Below are 23497 nucleotides of genomic sequence, written 5' to 3'. Positions count from 1 at the left end.
GGCAGTTGTAGTCACGTTATTTTCTAAATCCTTTTGGGGCACACATTTCTTTCAGTAGTGTAAATAAAACAATGCTGCCAAAAAGCAGAAACATTCAAATAAACATTTGAGTGACTACTTCACATAATTTCCACTTTATTTTATCTGACATGCTGCTTGTGATACCAGGATGGGGTTGGAGGAAATCCCAGCTCAGCTCTTCTGTCTGACCCCGTCATGCTTTCAGCGGCTCCGGAAAGACCCCGGCATCATCACCAAAACACACATTAATGCCACAGAGTTGCGAGCAGAACAGGGAAGTCACAGTAGCAGAGCAGCATTCACACTAGAAATGTGGACTGTTGTTGTAGAAAAATACAAATTAAGGAGAGGAGTTTATTGCTATTTCTTATTGTATTATTTTATTGTGTTGTTCTCTTTTTATCTCTGCGAAAACTCAATAAAAACTTCAGTCAGCAGTACACCTGTTTTCTCATCCTTTGGTTGTGCAGAACCGCACTGCAGTGCTGGCTACCTGCTGGCTGCTCTGAATCAAGGGGAGGTTTTGGTGGTTTAAACTGTAGGAAAACTGGTCAAAGCAGCTTCCATGCCCCCTTACTCATCACTAGCAGAGCAATTTCAGCAGACAAACCATTCCTGCAACACACCACTGATAACAGGACTCCTACTTGGGGAGTATTGTAGTTTTAGAGATTGTCCTGCAAATATACCCCTACAAACCCCATGATGTCATGTGGTCACTGATGCCTAAACACTTAAAAGCTTTTAGAAATGTCTAAATTCCTTTCACATGGATATCAAACTCTTAGCTAATTGAAGGATCACAGTTATGTTATTCACCCTGCTTCACTTCCTTTAACTGTTCCCGCCCCTCTGCGGCAGCCCATCCATCCTCTCATTCAACCCTTCCTCTGTCATGTTTTTGTTATCCAGCCTAACCTTTGCCCCCCTTGGCCCTGCGCCATCCACCAGCTCTGCCTGCTGGCGGGCAGTTATGATGACTGCAACATCTGTCCCAAAGTCCCGCTTCCTCTGTTCGCTCTGTTGGTTTTCCTATCATGTTCTCACTTTTACTCCTGAATATTTTAACTCTTGAAGATTTCTTCTGTGCCTCTCGTCCTCACACATTAAATCGTCAAATAAAAGAAATGTAAAATATAACCTGCTATTCAAGAATACTTCAGCAAAATGGATATATTTTATAGGTTATATTTTATCCACAATGCACAATAAACTTCTATTGCATAGTATTACAAGAAAGCATTTAGATTTTTACATTTACAAAGAAAACATTCTGTAGTACTCACCTTATGTACATAGGTATATTATAAAATATATCTGAATGGTTTCAGAATGCAATTTAAGTGACAATCCTAATCTATATTTGAAATTTAAGAAGGCATTTGCTACATTTAATTAAATATATCCATCAAGTGGCAGCAGATTTTTACATTTAAATTTTCTTTGCTTGTCCTTTCTGGTACTTATTATTATGTTATTTCTCTTCACAACAACAAAACAGCATTGCACTATTCCTACAATAATAATGCAATGTCACACATACATCATTTCTCCCCGACTCTCACCTTCAGCCTCCAGTAGCTTGAGTTGCTGTCCAGTTCGTAAGAAATACTTTCTGAGGACAACAAAGATGATAGCCAATGGGATGGCAGCGAGGAAGATGTAAGGCCGCATGATTGACACAGTGAAGATGGCCCCCGTAACAATCAATGTAAGCTGGTGTGAGGAGAAAAAAAAAGAGGAGAATCAGAACTAGCGTTTGTACTTACATTATTACATGTGTAAAGTCCCACTAAAAACATTGAATTACTAGATTTGTTTCTTTCCTTTAAAACCTGAGTGAACATCAGTGCAACATTTGAGGAACTGAAGGGATTCAGGAACTTCAATACTGTTGTGGAGTTTGCATTATATCTCTTGGACAGGTGTACTACCTAGGATGCATTTCAGTGGTTCTCAACCTTTTTGGTGTCGAGGACCCCAAAATGATACACAGTGGGCTGTGGACAGAATGTGTATCATTTGGGGCTGTGGACCCGTACTTAATGAGTGTAGGTAACAGGAATCAGATGCCACTAAATCCTACACACTGGTCCTTTAATAATAGATTGATAAAAGTTGCGCCACATGATGTTTGCAGCAGAGGTGGGTCAGTGTTAATAAAGATGCATGACGTAGCTCTACTGAATGAACCGCCATTCATACTGACTATTATTATTCCTTTGTAATACTACGTTACATTGCATTGTTGTATTTTGCATGCTCTGATGTTGGTCAGATACTGAATGCCTGTTAAATTGAGGGATATATTGCATACTGTGTTACGTTTTCCACTGTGTTGGTTAAATACCTGTATGAGGTCAAACAGCACCAGAGGCAGCATGTCATCTATGGTGGCCATGTCCTTAGTAAATCTGTTCATGATGCGGCCTGGAAGAAATTAGGAAAAACTCTAGCATTGAAGTGAATGAGTATGCCAATGTGGCATTCAATATGGATAAACAGATGTGGTTCTACAAGTAGAAAAAAAAGTAACCAGGTGAATGCAAGGATATTGTACCATGACATTTACGACATTTGCATTTTCGGCTAGTTCTTCAGACAAAACAGAATCAGCGTTAAGAAAAACTAAGACAATCACCTGTCTTCATAGTATTGAGCATAGCCATGGGTGCTCGTATTACAGCGCTAAGCATCTGTTCATGCAGTCTTTTGGACACAGTGAGTAATGTGTGCACTAGTGGGAGACCCCTGAAGAATCCCAAAGCCAGCACGCTCTCCGATGTGGCCACGTAGATGTAGATAATGTAGTAAGCACTGGTCGGTGTGACGATGACTGCCAGGTGGACGGGGGTCGACGAAGCATTGGGGTGCTGCTCATCGATGTAGTTGGGTGATGAAGGGTTGGCGCCGTCCCTCCAGATCGTGCTGGTCGAACAGAGCAAAGGATTGAGAATGAAACAGACTGTAGTGTAGATCTGTCGGTCATGAGACACCTACTAGAGTAAAAATCATAATAGGGAGCATAACAAATAATAACAAAAAAGGCTGAATGAATGATATGCATGCATAATACGCAAAATAATATGAACACATCTTCAACTTATAAAATCCAACATTTAAAAGCAATCATTCATCATAACGATTACCAGTTTTAGTTTAGTTTTAGTATTACATTTTACTTGGCAATTTCAACTTTTTTAAACATATGTTTAATATATTTAACATTAATATAATTATATATCTTATTGTTCAAAATAAAGTCTTTTGGTAAGAATTACCACAAAACCACTATGCTGCTAACAATTATTCTGATTAACCATCAACTACAAAAAAAACATCACTTTAGTCAACAAATACTTTTGTCAAATAAAAAAAGTTTACATAACGGTTATTTATGTGGGCATCAAATACTGGAAATGCCAACAGTTCAGTACAGGCTGAAATAACAACGACACTGATGTCTTTTGCTGTTTTAGTCTCAGTGTCTCTCAAGGAACATGAAACATGACACTTACTCTGTAATGAGGAAAATGCCAATGACCGAACCAGCAACCTATTGGTGGAAAAAAACAGAAACATTTGTTCTTATAAATAATCTTATAAATAAATAAATAAATAAATAAAAATTGTAATGATTTTAACCTCAATGATGAAGACAAAGACGATGAAAATTAGGACGTAGACTAAGCTCCTGTTGGTGGTGATGTAGCGTAGATAAGTGCTCCATGAGGTAGTTTCAAAGATGTTCTCACGTTCATCTGCAAAGCATTGCTGTGAAGAAAACAGAAATGTCACCATACAGACCCCAACTAAAATCAGCTACTCTGTATATCCAGCAAAGCCTTAATTGGAGACAAAATCAAGTACATTTTGAGGGTATTAACAAGATCTTGAAAATGAAGGTAAAGAAAACAGATTCTTGGATGTCTAAACATAAAAATGTATCATGTACTCTAATATGCCTTGAAGAAGGCTCTAACAAATCTCTACCTCCATGTCTTCTTCATCCACTTCCTCACTAATATCATAAACGCTGTCCTTGGACAGGCGGCGGGCGTAAATGTCCAGCTCAGACGCCAGGTCGCACTGTGGTGTGATTGACAGCTTTTTCCTGAAGGAAGACTGTATCTGCTCTCGGCGCTCCTGGCCCTGAGAGTTGGTGATGAACGCCAGGACAGACTGGCGCCGCTGCCCGTTGAGGTGCTGCAACCCATGATGGTACATGTTCCCCCTGGGGAGCACCTCCTCTACTTGATCATCCTCAGGTACGACAGAGAATTTCCTTTCAGAAAGTTCACGAACCCCGTCCTCCATTGTCATGGACTGGGTAGTATTTGCAGTTTGTTGGGAGTTCCCGATGAAGGAGAATTTGCGAGCAGCTGCCAAGGGACTGAGGATGAGGGACTGTTTGCGTTTTTCTGGGTAGCCATCACCTCCAGGATGGCCTTGGGATCCGGAGACGGTTATTGGAGGTGGTGGCTGGCGGAATGACTGGCGAATTGACTCTGGGCCTCGGAAGACAGCGGTTTCGTCAATGGATACCCTGCGTAGAGTTTCTGTGAGGATGGAGCTACGTCGCTCTGCGTTGATGTTGTCATAAGCTTCCAGGCCGAGGAGGAGGGAGCTGAAGTCAGGCCGCTTGGCCTGCAGCTCTGAGAAGGTGCCGTAGAAGTAGCAGTCTCCGTTGTGCAGCAGGAGGATTTTGTCTGCTCGTTTGAGATGCTCCATCTTGCTGGTGACCACAATACGTGTCTTGGAGGCCATGAGTTTACAGACGCATCTGTGCAGTGATACAGAAAATGGAGATTGTAAAGATATATATATTTATAAATATCATATATTATGTGTCAACTATTATATATTTCTCCAAGCTTTACTGTCAAACAAAAGAACTGCTGCTTATTTAAAAAAAAGAACAAATCAAGTCTTCAAGGAATAACTAGCACTCAAACTTAACAAGCTGCTGTATGTGTTTATTACCATGTTCAGAGTTTGACTACATAACAAAAATGTTTATTCAGCAATGATTTTTCCTGATTTTCTCCTTTGAAAGATTGCCAAAGTCCACATTTCATCAAAGGATAATCCCCCCCCCGACTTGAAAAAAAAGCCCATTTCCTGTGAAGGTTACAGTATGATGAAGCACTCACTACTCACCAAAGTCAACCCCAGCATGTCTGACACAACAAGAGCTAACCTTGACCTTGAACTTAAACTTTAGCTCAACCACCCCCACCTCCTCAACATGAAAGACTCTCTGTTGGGATACTCACTTCTCAAAGATCTCTTTCTCTGTCACGATGTCCAGGTGGGTGAAAGGTGCATCCAGCAGGTAGAGGTCTGCATCTTTATACACAGCCCTGAGGTATAAAAACACACATAGTGAGTCAGAGGGAAAGGTGAAGCAAATGTATGAGAAAGTGTGAGAAATAATGACATGTGCTGAGAAAACTAAAAATGTCAGGGTAAGAGAAAAGAGAATATAAGAAAAACAGAAAGAGAGGAAAACTCAATCAAAATAGTGTAAATGAGGAAGTCAGGTCCCCGTGGGGATAAATCACTTCCAGTGAATATTACACTGATTACACTGATAGCAGAAACCAAAAACCAACGAATGGCGACAAATTGATGCCAGGACACTAAACCAATAAATAATGCATGGGAATATGAGAGTGTCTGACTGTTGTAATCTACACAAAGATTTAATGGAGTAATAAAGCTCTGCTGGGGCTGTAGAAAGCACTCATTAAAACGTGAGACCATAAAGCAGTGTACTGCGTGCAGACAGACAGATAAGAATGACAGGTAATGGTTGTTGGCTTTGGAAGGTGACGACTATTTACAGAAGAGGCTCGATCCTTTACACTGTTGGGAACCAACACTGAACCTTGAAGCATTGCCAAAGACGTCAAATCAGAGATACTTATTATTTAATAGACATTTTATTTGGGACCTCTTACCTTGGATAATAATAATATTAATAACACTGATTAGTTTATGGTTGATGTTTTAAATGTATTCATTGTGAGCTACAGTGTGTATGCAGACCTCTGATGTAGATAAAGGTTGCAGAAGTGAACATGTGTTGGGTTTTTTAAGGAAAAAAATGTTGTTTGGTGTATTCTTCAGTCATTTATTTGAGCTGCTCCCTTTGATCCATGCGCTGTGGAGCGGCTGATATTCTGTCCCTTTGAACTCCTTCTTAAACTACAAAGGCAATTAAATTCCCATTTCTTATTGAACCATATCATATTGCAGATTCTATTCTTGATGATCTCTAAAAACAACCCACTGCTTGCTATATTTACCTCTCCAGACCTCTTCATCAATTAGAAGTATGACTCAAATCTTAAAACATGTTCTATTTGTGTCCTCTGTACAACATGTTCCTATAATGGTTGGACAAAGGCCGTAATTATGACTAATCAGCAGAGGTGGTCTGGCATGCTGACAGATGCTCAGGTGTGACAGAAAGTACCTGGCCAGGCCAAGACGTGCCCTTTGACCGCCGCTGAGGGTCACCCCTCCTTCGATGAGGTGCGTCTTGTCTTTCTCAGGCAGCAAGGCAAAGTCCTAGAGAGGAAAACGAGGGGTCAGCGGGTCAAACGCATCCATGCAATGATCACCTCTTATACAACAACAAGAGGGAGTGTGTGACAGCAGAGAGCTTGACGAAAGGACAAAAACAGTGAGGACAGATTTAATTTAATTAATTGCACACTGTACTTAGTATATTAGTTAAACGCTTAAATTAAATAAACAGGGTGCAAGGTGCACTCCACTGTGCTAAATGCTACACTTACTCAAACTAGGTCAATGAGTTAACTCAAATGTTATCTACTCATTCTGATAACTTATAATACAGAATAAAAACACAACATTAATATTAGGCCACTGGGACAAAAGTTGATGGTCTTGAATGTTAAAAACATGGATACGTCTAGCAGATGAAATGTTATGTTTGCAATATGCAAGGCTGGGACATTGAAACAGGAAAACTAAAGCTTTGTTTGTGTCTCATGCCACTTTTACCACTTGAATAGTTGAAGTGTGACATCTTGAACTGTCCCCTTTGCACTGTATGTGGGCCTGTTGTCCTTGCACAGTCCTTGTGCCGACTATCACCCTACCTAACACACTTTTCCCTGCCCACCCTCAACTCTTTTTAGGGGCAGAAAATTGCTGCAAAGCCCCTTGTAACATTTGTGTTGCTACACAACGTGTTAGTTATTGGTTAGTAATAGTTGTTTTTGGGATCTGGTGATTTTCCAATGTGTTCTATGCAAGGAAATACAATAGTTTCTCAATGGAAAACACCAGTGGTAGCTTGAAACGGCACTGAATTTTGGCACCATGCAGTCAAAGGGAAAACAGGGTTTTCACCAGAAAATTTAACAAAAAAAAAAAAAAAAAGAAGAAATATACAATTGTTTCGTATGGGCAATTGCTGTTTCCAGGGTCAGATCTAGAGGGGTGGAATGGGGTGGATGTTGCCACCCCTAAGAAATGCCTGCCCACCCTAGCTCCTGGTTTGGTGTCAAATGCTGTCAAATTGAACACATTGATTTAAAAGTAACACATTTAAAAACGAGAATTCACTGATCTGCTATGATAACATTTTAGACTAAGTGATAGGTTTAAGTTCAATGAAAAAGTCCACGTATTTGGAAAACTGTCTTAAGATTTTGATTTTCCACACTTAGATATTTCTTGCCACAATAATGTAATTTTTTAAAATTAAAATGTCTTAATTTGGGCCTTTTCAAGCAAATATTGACATATGTGATTGTTTTCAATTGAATCAACATATATTTCTGCCGCCCCCTAAAGTCTTAATGCCACCCTCTGAGAATATTTCTTCAGATCCGCCCCTGACTATTTCAAGCACATTAAACATTAAAATAATATTTAGTGATCCTAATAAAATCTTTAACTAATATGCACAAAAGATGTATTTTATAGTATACATGACTTTTACCTAGTAATCAAATTAATTCATGATCATAGGCTAACAGATTCATTGTCAAAGTTCAAACCACACAAAAAGCACAAACCACAGTTGGGATAGACACATGAGGGATGTCACAAGTAGAGACATATAGTTGTGTTCGGTGGTAATTAATAATGAAAATAGATGCCCACACCAATAAAGATGAAGTGACAGCACAAGTTTATCATCGTTAAAACGTCCTACCTTTTTAACGGCAGCTTCCGCTGTCCTGACAGCAGCGCATAGGGAATCAAGTTAACATGTTGTTTAACAGCTTGTTAAATAAGGCACCACAGTAAAAAGACATGTTGTGTGTCTCGCTGTGAACAAAAAGCACCTGACGCGCCAGCAGCTAGAGGCTGGAGGCAAATGATGAGTTTACAGAGGAAAGACCACCCACCGCAGTCTGTCTGGTGCTTCAGGGGGCAACAATAGTGAGGAATTGCAGTCACAAGCCCACTAAACGCCTTGTCTCTGTCTGGAGAAATCTACTCTAGTTGTCACTCCTGTCTGACAGGGTTGCCTTGGGATTTTTTTTCCTATAGCATAAAGTACAGAGTAAACCTTCGCTCCTCTTCTTAAGAAATTTTGAGCGTCTTGAAGTGATTGGTGAGACAATGCATCGAGAATTAATGTTCAGAATTTGTACTTCTAAAAAGCTACAGGTAACCTTCAAATGCTTTTATGTTATTTGGATTGGCTACTACAGAGCTTATGCTGCCTAGCATCTATTAATGATCAGTTGAAAACTATTCATATCATGTATTCATATTTAAAGTAATTTGGCAGACACAGACAAGTGTTTTTTTCAAAGGCACAATTGGTGTGTTTGGTAAAAAAAACTTAAGATTTAAACCTGTCATCACTATCAAATTGATTTACAGGTCTTACACAGGAAAGACTAAAACTATAATATATATAATATATATACATAATAACCTGAAAATAAGAATCATTGTGTTTTCGTTACCTTACAATGAGCTGTTTTTATCTACAGAGGGAGCAGGTCCTCTTCTACTTAGGCCGCCATGTTGAACTGCCATGTTTCTACAGGAGCCCAGAAAAGATAAACCAAACACTGGTTCTCGATAGGGTCTTTCCCGAGTATCACAGCCACTGTAGTTTCTCCTACACGCTTGGAAGGCTGAGCTGTATTCATATTATTGTAATCTGCAACTTCACCACTAGATGTCACTAAATCCTATAGCCAATTTAAGAGAGACATTAATATCTTAAACTTGGCTGGTAACCACAACTGACTACTTCAAACAATGCATCAGCCCCAACACTGTGTGAAGGTAAGCTACTTTTTAACACTGTGTCATTGTTAAAGGCTCTTTTAACAATACTTCAGAGGCATAGTCTCTCCGGTTTGTCTGCCTCAACACCCACAATCAGAAGTCATTTGTCATTTACACACAGTACAAAGCAGGACTGATGACACCTCTTCATGCTGCTTCTACCAGAGTTTGACGCCTCTCCTCAAAGACAAAATGGAGGTTGTTTTTTACAGAGAGGTCAATATTGCATGCTAGCTTTGTTTGCTGTGACACCATGTTGTGTTTTTGTCAAAACCATTGAGGCACCGTCAGTGCCACAGGAGATGGGGCGTGGTAGTAAATAAATATGATGGTGTCACCCTCGGTGTATTTAAAATATCAACATAATAAGGAAATGTCACACGATTGTCAGTATAAACTATATATTTACATAAGTTACAAAAATTATTCAAAAAATTTGATTATGGACATTTTTTAAATGGTTGCGGTAGTTCAGATGGATGCAACAGTTCATTATTTAATATACTTTGTCACTGTAATGTGCTACATTATTTATTCCTATATATTCACAGAAATAATGACTTATTTTATACCCTATGACTATCAGATGTCATAATTTCTGAATTTGGGATGTTGAAATTTAAATAATTTATGTATATATGTACAGCAGTGTATATACAGTATATACAAAAATATAAAACAAGTTAATCATAATAAACACCTACTTCACTTTCATGTATGTAACATCATGTTTGTATGCTCATCAATGTAAAAAATATTTGATAAGTTAATATTTAATCAGAGACCTAACAAGCCCACAGAGCTGATGGTTTGTCCATACAGCTCGTCTGTATTGCAACGTCTGTCACTGGGAACCAACAAGCTCATATTCCATCCCAGTGATATAACGAGAGATTTCCATGGCAACAGAGGAGACATTATTCTGCTGAGGGGCCGTCACTCAACACTGAGGCTTATGAGAGTGCGAGTGCGTGTGTACGTGTATCAGTGTAAGAGGCAGAGAACGTGCAAACATGTGTGTCTTTGTGTGTGTGAGGGACATAATGGGTGTAAATGTGGACTTGGGAAACCTGAGCAGAGGCTCCAAACAGACAACTGAGCAGAGAGCATCAGTCCAATGAAAGAGAAGAGGACTTGAGGAGGAAGCTGGAAAAGTTTGCAACTGAAGTAGCAATACATGTTGCTACTCTGTGTCGCTGATTTATAGTGACTCAACATATTCTCACTGACACTTGTTTGTACTTTTTCCATTGAGAAGAGTGGCTGTGGTAAGCTTTGAGTGGAGTTTTCATGGCGGCACAAAAACTGTTACTATAGTGTGATCACTTCCATTGTTTTTCCATATTCTTATTATGTTCCAAACACCCACATTTTCTGAAAGTACGGCTAAACATAGTTTGTTTCTATGTTTTGAACACTCACATGTTCCAAATGCTTATGTTTTCAGCACAATATGGGTATTTTATGTTTGAGGTTCCCTGACCATATTGACTAGAATGCTCAGTAAATTATCCTGAAGTGTTTTGAGAGGGTTGAGAACATTGCTACCTGGGTGAAAACATTGACCAAATGCACCAATTTACCACAAATCTTCTACTACTAAAGAAGTGTTTATGTTTGGAACAAACAGACGATCTGTGTAGTTTGCATGAGTAATAGTGCTCCAGGTTACACACACCTACATAAATCCACTTCATCTGCACGTCACAAAGTGTGAAGAAGCAGGGAAGGAAAAAATAATGTATAGTATGATAAAGTGAAGTTACCTCCTCCAGCTGGCAGGCCTTGATGACGGAGGTGTAGCGGTACTCGTCATAGGTCAGGCCAAACAAGATGTTGTCTCGTATTGTCCCCGGTATGATCCAGGAGGTCTGTGGTGAGAAGGAGATGCGACCGCTGTGTCTGATTTTACCCTCTGAAGGCACCAACTCTCCCAGGATCATCATGAGCAGGGAGCTCTGGTATAAACAGGGAAAAAACTGGTCACACTTTTTTGTGCTACATTTTTATTCTCAGGCAAAAGGTAGTTGTAGCAGCCTGCAATGAGTCAACATGTACAACATGCCTTGCTTGAGGGCACTTTGACCAGTAGATGGATTCAGTAGCACTTGCAGAGTCAGCATAGTCTTCATAAACACTCACATTTGGATGAGATGATTTCTTTGACCTACCTTCCCTGAGCCAGTGGATCCAGCCACCGCCAGCATTTTTCCCTTCTCCAGGTACAGGCTGATGTTTTTGAGAACAGGTGTGACGTACAGGTTAGTGAAGAAGAGGCCGGCGTCACCGTTCAGGTGTCCGTTTGCTTTGTTCTCCTGCTTGATCTTCTCAAACAGCTCGCCAATGCCCTACAATTCAAAATCATTCTTCACTGTTGGAATAAACACCAAAGATGTATCAAGTTCTGTGTAACAAATCATTTGGCGAAATCAGGTTAGCAAGTCTACACTGTTCAAAACAAACAGCTCAGAATATGCTTCCAGTAACAGTAATAAGTACAAGGGGAATAGTATAAAATGATCATATTAGCATAAGTTCATATTTAACCATTTCTCCATGTTTTGTTTGGTTTGTTTTTTTATGTACAAAAAATAATAATGACATTTGTATAATCAGAAATCCACACTTGATTTTTATTACAGAGATTTAACATGATCTCTAATAGTGTACATAATAAAAACAACTAGCCTCAACTATACAGTAGTTCATTATACATATTATAATACTTCACTGTACTACAATGTGCTATATTATTCCATATTCTACTATACTAGGGTACAGTGCCACATGCTTTGGTGCAACAGTATACTTTTACAATACACTACACTATACTTTAAAATACTATTCCATACTATGCTTAAGTAGCCATCATTCTGTGCTTGTAAGTGTGCATGGCATGCAGTTGATTATTGTTTTTCCTTTAGTTTACATAACTGCCTGCTTCAGGGCTGAATTAGTGTGTCTGTCATGCTGTGCCTTCAGACAGTAGCACCAGGTCAAACTGCTGTGAGAAACAAGAGATTCTCCGAAGACAGAAGAAGACTCCCAAAGTCTTACAATGGCCTCATTTCACCTCATCTGTCACTGCCTCTGTAAAGATTAACGGGTGACACATCTCACTGTTAGAAAAGGGGAACTCTGCTTGACTCGCCAGCTTAATGACTGACCCCTGTGACATTTTATGGTTCACCGTTCCTCTAGTGCCGGGACTTGCTGTGGTTCGTATACGTTTGTCCGTGTGATTCTCATTCTAATGAACTGACGTACGTGCTGTCGGCAGTAAAGAAAGGCAACACCCCTCCCATTCATCTGCGAATGGCACATTCCAGGAAGAGGAGAAGGCAAGAGGAGAATCTGGGAATTAGGTGATGAACAACTCTGAATCTCAATAGGGAGATTCAGAGTGTTCCCAGCAAAGGCAAAGCATGGTGACGACACTGGGATAATCAATTATGCAAAGTGACGGAAAAAAACACAGTTGGACGATGGTTTTCTCACGGTATTGGGTGGTCAATGAATCACACCTGTTAGACTAAGTTTACAGCCCCTGCCTATAGATAAGATTATACTACCCACTCACAGTGATGGCGAGGAATTAACCATTATACCTGTAATACATGCCTTGCTCTCTTACAGTAAATGTACTAGCCTCTTCAATACTGGATTGTTACCAGTACCAATATCGACATTTGTAAGTCAGATAATGATTTATCAGCTTATAGTATTTAATATGTTACAGTACTCTCAGTTGGACAAACATATATCTTATTTGTATAAGCCAGAGGGATCGGTTTCCAAGGTGTTTTCAGCAGGACTGCACCTTAAGCCACCCATATCAGAGGGTATGATGTGAGCATGGCACCTAAATAAAAGACTTAAAGACTTAAAGACGTAAGACTTTTGTTTGCAATCAACAGATCCAAGGAGGCTATATTTCCTTCTTGATATAGCATCCAATCAAGCCACACTGAGATTTGGGAATGTTAGTGTTTTCATTTTTGGTGTTACTCGAGTTTAGGCAGTAATGTTCTCAACTGGTACATACAGTACTTTGTATAACTGCTGAGTGACACTAACATTCAGTTTTGGCACACAGAGATGAACAAACCTCGTCCCAAGATGCAGACACGTTGACCAGCTCCACTTCGGTGGTGGTTAGGTTGTACTCCAGCACTCTGTATTCTTCCTTCATCAGGAATTCCTAGAGAAAACAAAACACAGGCAGGTACATCAGTATTAAATATACATTAATTATGTACTGCTCAATCGTTATTAGCTGTTGGAAGCCATATTTAATCTGTTGATGATCATTTCTAGCAGGCATACCCCCTCAGAAACCTACCTCGATCTTCTTGACCAGTGCGAGCGTGTCGTACCACATCTGGATGGATCCTGGCAGCTGGCGAGTCAGTGTCATACGCAGCACCATGCAGTAGGAGGCTGTGGTGAAGATACGGCGCAGGATGATTCCTTTACTGAGTGCGTGTGGTACAATGGCAGATACAATGACCAAGATGGCGGAAAAGAAGTACGAGGCGCTGTAGAAATACCGCAGAGAACCAATCTTCCTTGTCAGCGTCATCTCGTCCCTGAGGAGGTTGGGAAAGTAAAAAACATTGTTATTCAGGTCATATTATTGATTTCAGTGACTTCGTATAGACTTAATGCCTGAATTCTCAGACTAAGAGGAATTGTCTTTTGCTTTCAAAGAAAAACCAACACCCAAAAAGGTTTTGGTTAACAGCATGTTAGTTTTTCATGCTGCTATTATCAATTAAATGTGAAGTCTTGGTGGCTCTGTGTTATCTCTGATACTTATCAACATATTTCTGCACCATGACACCAAAACTCTTTCCCGTACGTTTATTGTACTTGTCAATTACTGTGATCCGGATTCTGGCAGCCACCAGTGACGCCAGCGTGGCTCTGCTGGTTGACCACATGTTTTAACATCTCTCTCTCAGTTTTAGCACCAGGTTGATTCCATTTCTACTGTTCAGTCAAAGCCTTTTGAAACAGATGTCGGCTGACTCAATCTATATCACCAATTCACAGATAGTATATGAAAAGATACTAGAGAGATGGATGACTTAAAAGATGAGGAGTTGTACACAGTATGCAGACTTACGTATGACCAGAGCAGTCAGCATGAAGCAAACATGACTAAACTATTCTAAACTTGGGTATTAAAACAATCAAAAAAAGCAGTAGGAAATGTTCCCTTTGTTATGTGTTTTGGTCTCTTACTGTCTGATGTTCTTGATGATGGTCTCCATCACGTCCTCCCAACCATACGCCTTCACAGAGTGGATGTTCTCCACAATCTCTGAGGTGAGAGCCAGGCGGCGGTTGATCATCCCTGCACGCTTCATCCTGTTTACAGGATACAGTTTTTTTTTACCAACTTATGGCAGCATCATATATGCATAGAAGCGGATTTCTGTATGTCCACCTAATATATACTGTCAATGATGTACACACTGAAACAAATGTAAACGAAGATACACAGGCAAGTGTACACACACACACACATACAGAGATTACATATACTGACACTGATATATGTTCTATACTATGAGAGGATGTGTGGTTTGCTCACCGGTGTGGTCCCATCTTCTGGCTGAGCCAAGCCTGGATGATGCCCAGCAGAGTCAAAGCTGCCAGAGCACAAAAGCCGTTCACCTCGATCAGCTCCCAGATCAGACCCACACACAATATACACTGCAGAGGGGTGATCCATACAAAGTGGGCCAGACCCAAGCTCTGGAATAAACATACACAGTACACAATGATGACATTAGTGTACATTGGGTACACATTGGGATATGGCTTGATTGCAGGAGCAATACTGGAAATGTTGTTTTGCTCCTGACCACAAAGAGGTTAAAGATCAGATTCAAGGAATACTATCATCCACTCAAATACATATTTCGCCATATTTTTGTGAAAACATGCAGTTTGGGTATAGTATTGCAAGTGGATTATGCTATGCTAGACTATTACATAATGTCTGGCACCTAAATGTGACGTGTATAACTATGTTACTTCAATTACTTTTCTGCTGAATTGGGTCACCATAAGAATAATTTGGAACTGCTGTGAATCCAAGCTGACTAGAGGAGTCAGTATGCAACACTAAAACATTCTGTATGAGTATTACTTTAAGAATGTCAAATATTTGAACCTGGTCCTACTGTAAAAGTAAAGCCCTCTCAACCACTGTGGCACACATTCAGCTACACCTTTATTTACCTCAGTGAGGTCAGAGTGCAGGGTTAACCAGATGGCATTTTGGCAGGATTACTTAATGTAAATTCTCCATTCCCTACACATATTTGAATTAATTAATGCATTATTACAATGACTGACAACTAGACAGAATTAGTCAAGAAAGAAATAAAGATAGAAGAGTGAATGTATCAAACAAACTTTATGTTTAGAGGAATTCTTTCATTCAGACATTTGAGCCTCAGCTGTACTGTAAGTGAGAAACTGTCAGCTCTCACCTGAATAAGCTCTTATCCATCTACTCACTTACAAAGGAATCAACTCAAACACACACACACACACACACACACACACACACACACACACACACACACACACACACACGAAAAGCCTAGGTAACCCCAACTAGTCATTATTAGGAGAGAGCGGTGCATTGGCCAAGCCACATCCAAGCCAGGTGATAATTGTCTCAAAGCAGGTTGTGATGTGTCAGAGTGTTTCCAAATTCAACGCCTCAGTGAGACCCAAGGCGAGACTGAGTTCAGTCTACACACACACACCTACACAAGCTATGTTGTCTTGCATTGAATTTTGTTTTTCAACACTGATTTACAGTTACAGAATACTTTGTTTAGGCACACACACCTAATTGTGTGTGTTTATTTGCATGGTATATGTGTGTGTATTGTTCCAGATCTATTGTCATGTAATTGACCCTCAGTATGAAGGTGTGGGGTAATGAAGCAGACACACTGAAGTCAGTGAGGGTGTGAACTGTCAGTTCTCTTGTGCCTCATCCTGCCTGTGGAGACAACAACTTTCTCCCAGCAAATTATGAGTGTAAAACTACAGTACTGTTCCTTTGATTTAAAGATCCAGTGTGTGACATGTAGGAGGATCTATTGGCAGAAATGTAATATAATATTCATATCTATGTTTTAATATGTGTATAATCACCTGAATATAGGAATCGTTATGTTTCTTTTACCTTAGAATGAGCCTTTTATATCTACAGATATGGAGTTTGCCGCAGTAGCCTAGAAGGGACAAACCAAACACTGGCACTAGACAGTGTACGAGAGGTACCTTGCATTTGGATTTGGAGCATCCAAATTGCCAGATTAGTGGTTTGTGGGATAGTAAAATAAAAAAAGAAACCTGATTTAAAAGTTGAAGTAGACAAAATACTTTGGTTTTCTCACCTCATCCAGCTTGTTGAGGTGGGCGGACATCAGACTGACCAGCTGACCAGTGCTGATCTTGTCCAAGACTCGACTGGACAGCTTTAGGGTCTGAAAAGGTCAAAGGTTAGGGTCAGTTGAAGCAGAAAGGGTGAAAGTGAATTGGTTGAGAGGAAGTCAGTGACACGTGGCCATGATTTGACACCAGGCTGCCACACCCCCCTCAGCTGCCTGTGGATCACCACTATTGGACTTCCTCATATGAGATGCTTTCTGGTCACGAATGCTAAACAAGCATTCAGTTGATTATTCTGTCCAATCTTAAAAACAATGGAAAGAAAAAAGCAAACAAATGCTCACATGCAACTGTCTTACCATCTTATCAGTTAGGTGGTTTTGTTTTGTTCCAACAACTGGTTGTTCCAGCAGTGACTTTAAGTAGCGAGTGTTTCATTCAAGTATAATCAGAGAAAAAGGCCCACAGTGCCACTGGCTACATGTTTTTGGAAATTTTCTAATTAACCTTTCAGAGGCAAATATTATACTTTTTACCCTCACTATGTTGCAATTTAAATAATAAAGATAATAAAATAATAAATAATTAAATATTATTGTTTGTACCTTTTAGACATATCTTTGGACAGAGAGCTTAAAAAAGGAAATGAGGTTGGAAAATCGACCATCCTGTGAAAACCAGGTGAGGTTTTACACAAATAAAGAAACAACTAAGTCCCAGTTTCATAAGTATACCCTGTCCTCTCCTTACCTTCTTGTATATAAGACTGAAAAGGGCGATGCGGATCTGCATGCCCAGGTGATGCAGGCCAAAGATGGCAGGTTGCAGCAGGAGGAAGCGGGCGGTGAAGAGAAGGCAGAGACCGAGGGCCAGGAAGTAACCCTGGCTCCGCTCCGGAGCGTGGAACGGGTCGAAGGAGGCAATGATGCGACCCAGAAGCTGTGGCTGCACTGTCTTGGAAGCCTCCTACACCAAAAGATGTGACAATAAGAGAAGAGATTAACTGATCTGATTGACTTTTACATTTTTCTTTCTGGTTGAGAAACACAAATCAGTCAGCTTGTTTGGTGTCCTAACTTTCAGGTGTCTAGCTTAAAAATAGATATCACTAATGCATACCCCTGCTAGGGTGCATAATCCTAATATTTCCAATAATTTTGAAATTTCAATTTATATCTTTGATAATTCAGTGCTGTAGTATATAAAAATATATTTTTTTAAAAATGTTACATAACACCCAATGTCACACCATTTTTTGGACACCAAAATGTATGGATTCATATCTGGATCAGAACATGTCCAGCTAACCAAGATGGCCAATATAAGAGGACATCAGTGTCAATATCACAATTTGACATTAAACTGTAACATAAGTTAGATTGTGTTAAATATCTAAGAACCTTAATCAACCACAAACTCTTTTGTCTTCTTCTCTAAAACGTTTCTGTTTTCTCACATAGCCTCTTAACATCTAACAGGCATTCTTGTTGTCATGACAACCACCTACAACTGTACTAAGTGACGCGACCACCTTCCTGTAAATCCTGGACAGTGAGATGGTTTCCGACACTATGGTGCGACATGCTTGTGATGTTTGTGTGCATCAGGGCATTGTAGCTCCATAGGCCCTCACCACTCCACACCAACAGACACATACAGGTGGAGCTCGACATTACCTGATACTGTATTTATTCATACCTGTAGTTTGTGTTGTTTGATGAGCATAAAATAAGAATGACAACTGTACCTCGGTAACTCAATGGTACAAGTATGATCCATTATGACAGACTTAACACCACACTTTCTAAGTTGAGTTACAGCATGTCCGTTTCCTCCAGAGAGACCGACAGACTCACCCCGAGGTAGAGGAGGACACCAAAGAAGGCGAACGGGCCAATGAAGCAGCGGGCCAGCGCTTTCATCAGCCTGGGCTGGTTCTTGGCTGAGACCACCTCTCTGTCCCATTCTCTACAACAAGGACATAGTTACAACACAGTTTAACAGCAGTGCAAGCAGGGTAGGAGAATAACATCCACCAGCCAAATGCCAGCAAAGTTCTATTTATCTATTACTGTTTTGGCAACAAACCAGCCGTCCAGTTTTCAGAGGTTTCCAGAGTCCTATCTTAACTTTGGCAGGTGCTTCAGTGACAAAGTAAGAAGCTGAAATGTATTAATTTATTTTCATTTATGTTCATGCTGTTGGTCATCAAGTTTTATAAATTTTTCTACACATATTATTGGATATCGGCTATTGTGGCTTCAAGTTTTGTTGCCCTTGTTACAACACTGTTGTTGATTAACTTCCCACAACTTCCCTGGCAAGCAGTTACAGCTAAAGTAAGTAGCTGCATTGTTCTCTGAGGGTCATTTACAACCAGGGTGATTTGGCTGACCAGTTCAACAGTGAGTGATGGGACAAGAAGTGGACAAGGACGGAGGGGACACCATCAAGGAAGAAAGTGATAAAAACAGAGTAAGAGGACAAAGACTTAAGTGTTACCCAATTGATATCCTGAAGTTAAACAACAATTGATAGACGTATGGAAAGTCTAAATTGCCCATTGGTTTAGAGTTAACACTGATGACCTGGTCAGGGTCCACGTCATGCCCACACCCTGGAACAGTGTAAACACAAATGGATGGACACCATCTCAGATTCATATCACTCAGTTCAAAGTGAATTTGTTATCATTTTCAATAGTGCACAGCCAATATATAAATGTTATAAATCACCACCAGGTAAATTTGAAAAAAATGGCTTTATAGCACGAAACAGGAAGCAGTCTTTTTTCCCTTTAAAACAAACAGAAGTGGAGCTCTCAGGGTTGCTGGTGGTGGTCAATGGCAAACAGGATGAAAAAATACTTTCATCAAATGTATCTTCTTCTAGTTCTTCTTCTAGAGCTTGTAGATGATTTAACAAAACTAATGGGAAATATGGTTGGCGCATGAGGGACAATTGCTAGCACTACACTAAAGTGTTAGAGGCAAGCAAACAGTATTTGTTTACTGTAATAATACCACTTATATTGGTTATTTTCTATAGGAAATGTATTTTTAAAATGCTAACTTTATAATCTATGTTTTGTATATTTCTTTACTGATATTTCTTTCTAGGTTTTGATGTTTACAATATCAGCATAATGAAATACTTTCCATGCCAGAAAAGCTCATTCAATTGAACTGAGTGGGTGATGAAGGGGCTGAAGGTACACAGCATGCTTTAATGGAAGGTAAAGTTCACATTCCCAGAAGCCTTCACTGTTTGCCTGATCAGAATAATGAAAGCAAAATCACCCACCACTGCTCATTCATCACTCGGTGGGCATCGGGCCCTTTCTAAAGGTCGACTTTTTAACACCCATGTACATTAACTGGCTTGCTGGCACCATTCAGCGTGACGTGGGCCCCTGGGTAACCCAAGAGGCAAGGCTAATGTAGGACACTGCTGTGGTTGTTAGGCAAGGTAAAAAATACAAATAAAAGAAAGAAGACACAGGACTATTTAATCTTTGGGTTAGCAAATAAAATTTTGTCAAAGGTTTGGCATTTGCTCACTATAAAATCTTCAGTAAAATACAGGATGGAGAGGAGAAAGAAGGGAAGGAATTAACAGAAGAGAGCAACGTAATGATGGAAAAAGAAAAAAAAATGAAAGAAAAAGAGACAAAGTAGAAACAGTATTTGCAGATATCAGAAACAGAGTTTTAAAGTTAAAATATTTTGAATTTTAAATTTGCCATTTCAATGAGGCAGGGAAAAGAGGGGTATAAAACTGACAGTCACAGAAAGGAGAAAGAGAGAATAAAAGTCAAGCGAATGCAAGGTTTATTCAATTTAACAAAAGAATGAGGGAGAGGAAGAGAGAGAGAGAGAGAGAGAGAGGATCATAAACAGAAAAAAGGAGTTGCTTGGTGAGAAAGGGAAATAACATGAGAAAAGATGAACCGAGGCAGATTGACAATTGAAAGTACAGAGAGAAAAGTTAACCTTGTCCATCATCTGTTGCCTGGTTGTTTGTTTGGCACACACATTTGGTTTGTGTCTAGCTCGGTTTAAATGCCAGCCCATATTTTAACCTTAGTCTGAGGGTAGAATGGCTACTATAAACACATGTAAAGGGCACGTATGAAAAACATTGAGCATGCAGACTTCTAGGTAGATGGCTGTAGTTGATACAGTAAATAGTTTCATACCTAGACAATTTCTGTATTTTCATTATTTGTAGATGCATGTCAGTCAGTGATTTCATGCATTTCCTAGAATTCCCTACAACCAGCTTCAAAACAAATGGGGTTAACTGACAATTGGTGCAAACGGAGGCTGTCCAAAGAGGCCTTTGGTCTTTGATTCTGATGGACTGATGCCAAAAATTGGATGTTTACTGTTGATGGTTTAGATTAGTGCTGGTGGCACACCCCATTGAAAATGCAGAAGATATGCTAAGAGATCACCTTGTTTGTGTTCAGCAAGCACTTAATGTGAAATGTGCCACACCAAACAATAGAACGGACCCATAAATGCTTATTTTAAGGTGTTGATATAGGTCTGGATGGATTTTTCTGCCCTTTTAAAGAGAACAGTTCACCGTACTAGTAACTTTGGGGTTAGGGTAAATGACAAAAACTGCTCCTTTAAATGAAACTCCTCACTTTTATATCATCTCTAACTACCAGACAGGTGACAGGCTCATGTTTATTTCAGAGTACGTATTACATAATGGCAATTTGATTTACATATCAATTAGGTATAATGCAGCATTCCAATATGGTTGGAACTTATGCACGCCAGACAACTTGCTTAAAAACTAATCAAAAACAAGACTTCTTAACCCTATCACACCTGAGGAACCCACTGTGCAAAAGTGACAATCAGTGAATCAGGGAGAACACTACCTCTGACCTGTGCCATAATCTAAATCTCTTTATGAACCTGGTCTACAGCAGGTCAATTACCAGCCAGAATGCAGGGACGTAAAACACTGAAAAAAAAAACAACCCAGTAAGTTACAGAAGTGCACAAACCTTTCGAGTCTCTCAGAGAGGTTGTCTGCCAGATCAAAGGAAGGAGCCTTATACACATCTGACAGCTCCAACTTCTTTGTAAAGCCCTTCTTCAGCAGCGGTGATGCCCACCTGCACGGAAACCACAGATTTAACTATTGTTGGATATCAGCTGTTTGAAACCAGGCAAACAAATGTATGTATTTGGGAATATGCTAATATTTACAGTCCAACATATGCACAAATTGGCTACAAAATCTATTTGTTATTGATATGTACAGTATGTATTCAAAGTGCACTGGGATGCATTTTTTATTTTATCCCCAGCTGAAAGACACTGTGGGCATATCATGTATTAAACACATATAAAATACATGATATAATTAGGTAAAGATATGTTAAAGATTATATTGAATGCATTTGTTTTTGTGTGGTTACAAGTTAAGCCTTTGGCATTAGGCACAGTGTCTGGAACCTTTAATGTAAACTGCTGTAGAAGGGACATAAAGTCAGATGTTTTCTAGTCCCTGTGACTAAACCATTTAAAGAAAGGCTGTAACAATTACATCATCTGATTATTTGGTCTGCTTCTTTCTTTGGGACCTCTCATTAGTGGGTTAGAGTTATATATATACATACTGGGGGGAGAATATTCATAAAGATTATCAAAAATATATAATAAAGTTACCATATAATCGCCCTTTAAATCTCAACTGTAAAGTTAATATCGTTAATAATCATGTTTTTATTCATCTTAATGACCACACTCCACAAATTTTTAAGGACTTCGCAAAAAATCAAAAGCATCCACTCCCACCTGACAGAATTTTCTAGAACAAGTTCCTCATCGGTTTCGGAGCACAACTCACATTTCGAGTCAGGTGCGCATTTTACGCACGCAATTTAAGCCGACAACCACCGTCTCACTGACACTTTGAGTTAAATATATTGTTGTGATCTCATTTGGAAAGAAAACAGGACACCAAAGCGGTCCACGACAGTGTGTACAGCACTCAAGAACACAATCACACTTGTTTCCAAGGTTTTATGTGGCTTTTATTTCCTCACAAAACTTCACCAATGGTCTTTCGGAAGCTCCAAACATGCCTAATAATTACCAACTGATGATTGGTGATGATTTTCTCACATGCGAGTCAAGTGCGCGAGTACCCAAAGATAAAAGGATGTAGATGAAACATGTCTTACCAGAAGAAATATTTGGAAAAGAAGTTTGCATCTTCCACTGGTGACTTCTGCATCCTATAATTGCGCCGCCAGTTTGGGTTCTCTGCACCTGAGTCGTTTTTCGTGCGCGTCGCTCACATCTGTGTGTCCCCTGAGTGGCTCCGTCCCCACACACATAGGGTGCTCGCCTGTTTTATCCTCCACTTTGTGCCTCCGGTAGATATGATGTCACTCTTAAGTTATCTTCCTCCCCCAAATCGAGACCGGTATCTCTATCCTCTGGTCTTCTCTGGCCCCGCTCGCTCTTTCCGCTCCCGTTGTCTTGCTCTCTCCTTCAGTGCGACAGCGAGAGGACAGTCCATCCTTTATGAGCTCGCCAAAACGTGTCTCCACACGTCATTTCCACGCCGACGAGCCTCAGGTTGCATATTGTGGCAACAAGTAGAAGAAGTAAAGCCAGCTGATCCCAATGAGGCCGCTTTCGCAGTCACATATTGATCCATATACAACTCCTGTCTCCCAGTGCGTGGCCTGAGGGAGCTGTGGCATTTTTTTTTTAATGCACTT

The 23497-nt window shown here is 39.9% G+C and overlaps 1 protein-coding gene across 1 annotated transcript in view; it reads right to left on the bottom strand.

Moving 5' to 3' along the window:
* The window catches only part of cftr (CF transmembrane conductance regulator), a 34147-nt gene extending 10867 nt beyond the window's left edge, over positions 1-23280 (bottom strand). Inside the window, exons 1-19 of the mRNA XM_051382575.1 lie at positions 22952-23280; positions 21767-21877; positions 18597-18708; positions 17491-17706; positions 16746-16835; positions 14915-15078; positions 14563-14688; positions 13658-13904; positions 13424-13516; positions 11487-11663; positions 11082-11273; positions 6503-6597; positions 5298-5384; positions 4015-4804; positions 3667-3795; positions 3540-3577; positions 2663-2949; positions 2372-2451; positions 1587-1737 (exon numbers count right to left, since the gene is read on the bottom strand). Of these exons, the coding sequence (XP_051238535.1) occupies positions 1587-1737; positions 2372-2451; positions 2663-2949; positions 3540-3577; positions 3667-3795; positions 4015-4804; positions 5298-5384; positions 6503-6597; positions 11082-11273; positions 11487-11663; positions 13424-13516; positions 13658-13904; positions 14563-14688; positions 14915-15078; positions 16746-16835; positions 17491-17706; positions 18597-18708; positions 21767-21877; positions 22952-23004 (3238 nt within the window). The 5' untranslated portion in view covers positions 23005-23280. The remainder of the gene's footprint in view (positions 1-1586; positions 1738-2371; positions 2452-2662; positions 2950-3539; positions 3578-3666; positions 3796-4014; positions 4805-5297; positions 5385-6502; positions 6598-11081; positions 11274-11486; positions 11664-13423; positions 13517-13657; positions 13905-14562; positions 14689-14914; positions 15079-16745; positions 16836-17490; positions 17707-18596; positions 18709-21766; positions 21878-22951) is intronic.
* Between the last annotated feature and the right edge of the window lie 217 nt (positions 23281-23497).

Source organism: Dicentrarchus labrax, unplaced genomic scaffold (genome assembly GCF_905237075.1).
Source record: "Dicentrarchus labrax unplaced genomic scaffold, dlabrax2021, whole genome shotgun sequence".
In the NCBI taxonomy this organism is placed as follows: domain Eukaryota; kingdom Metazoa; phylum Chordata; class Actinopteri; family Moronidae; genus Dicentrarchus; species Dicentrarchus labrax.
The sequence above is the reverse complement of the archived record's forward strand: the minus strand, read 5'-3'. Positions and strand labels throughout refer to the sequence as shown.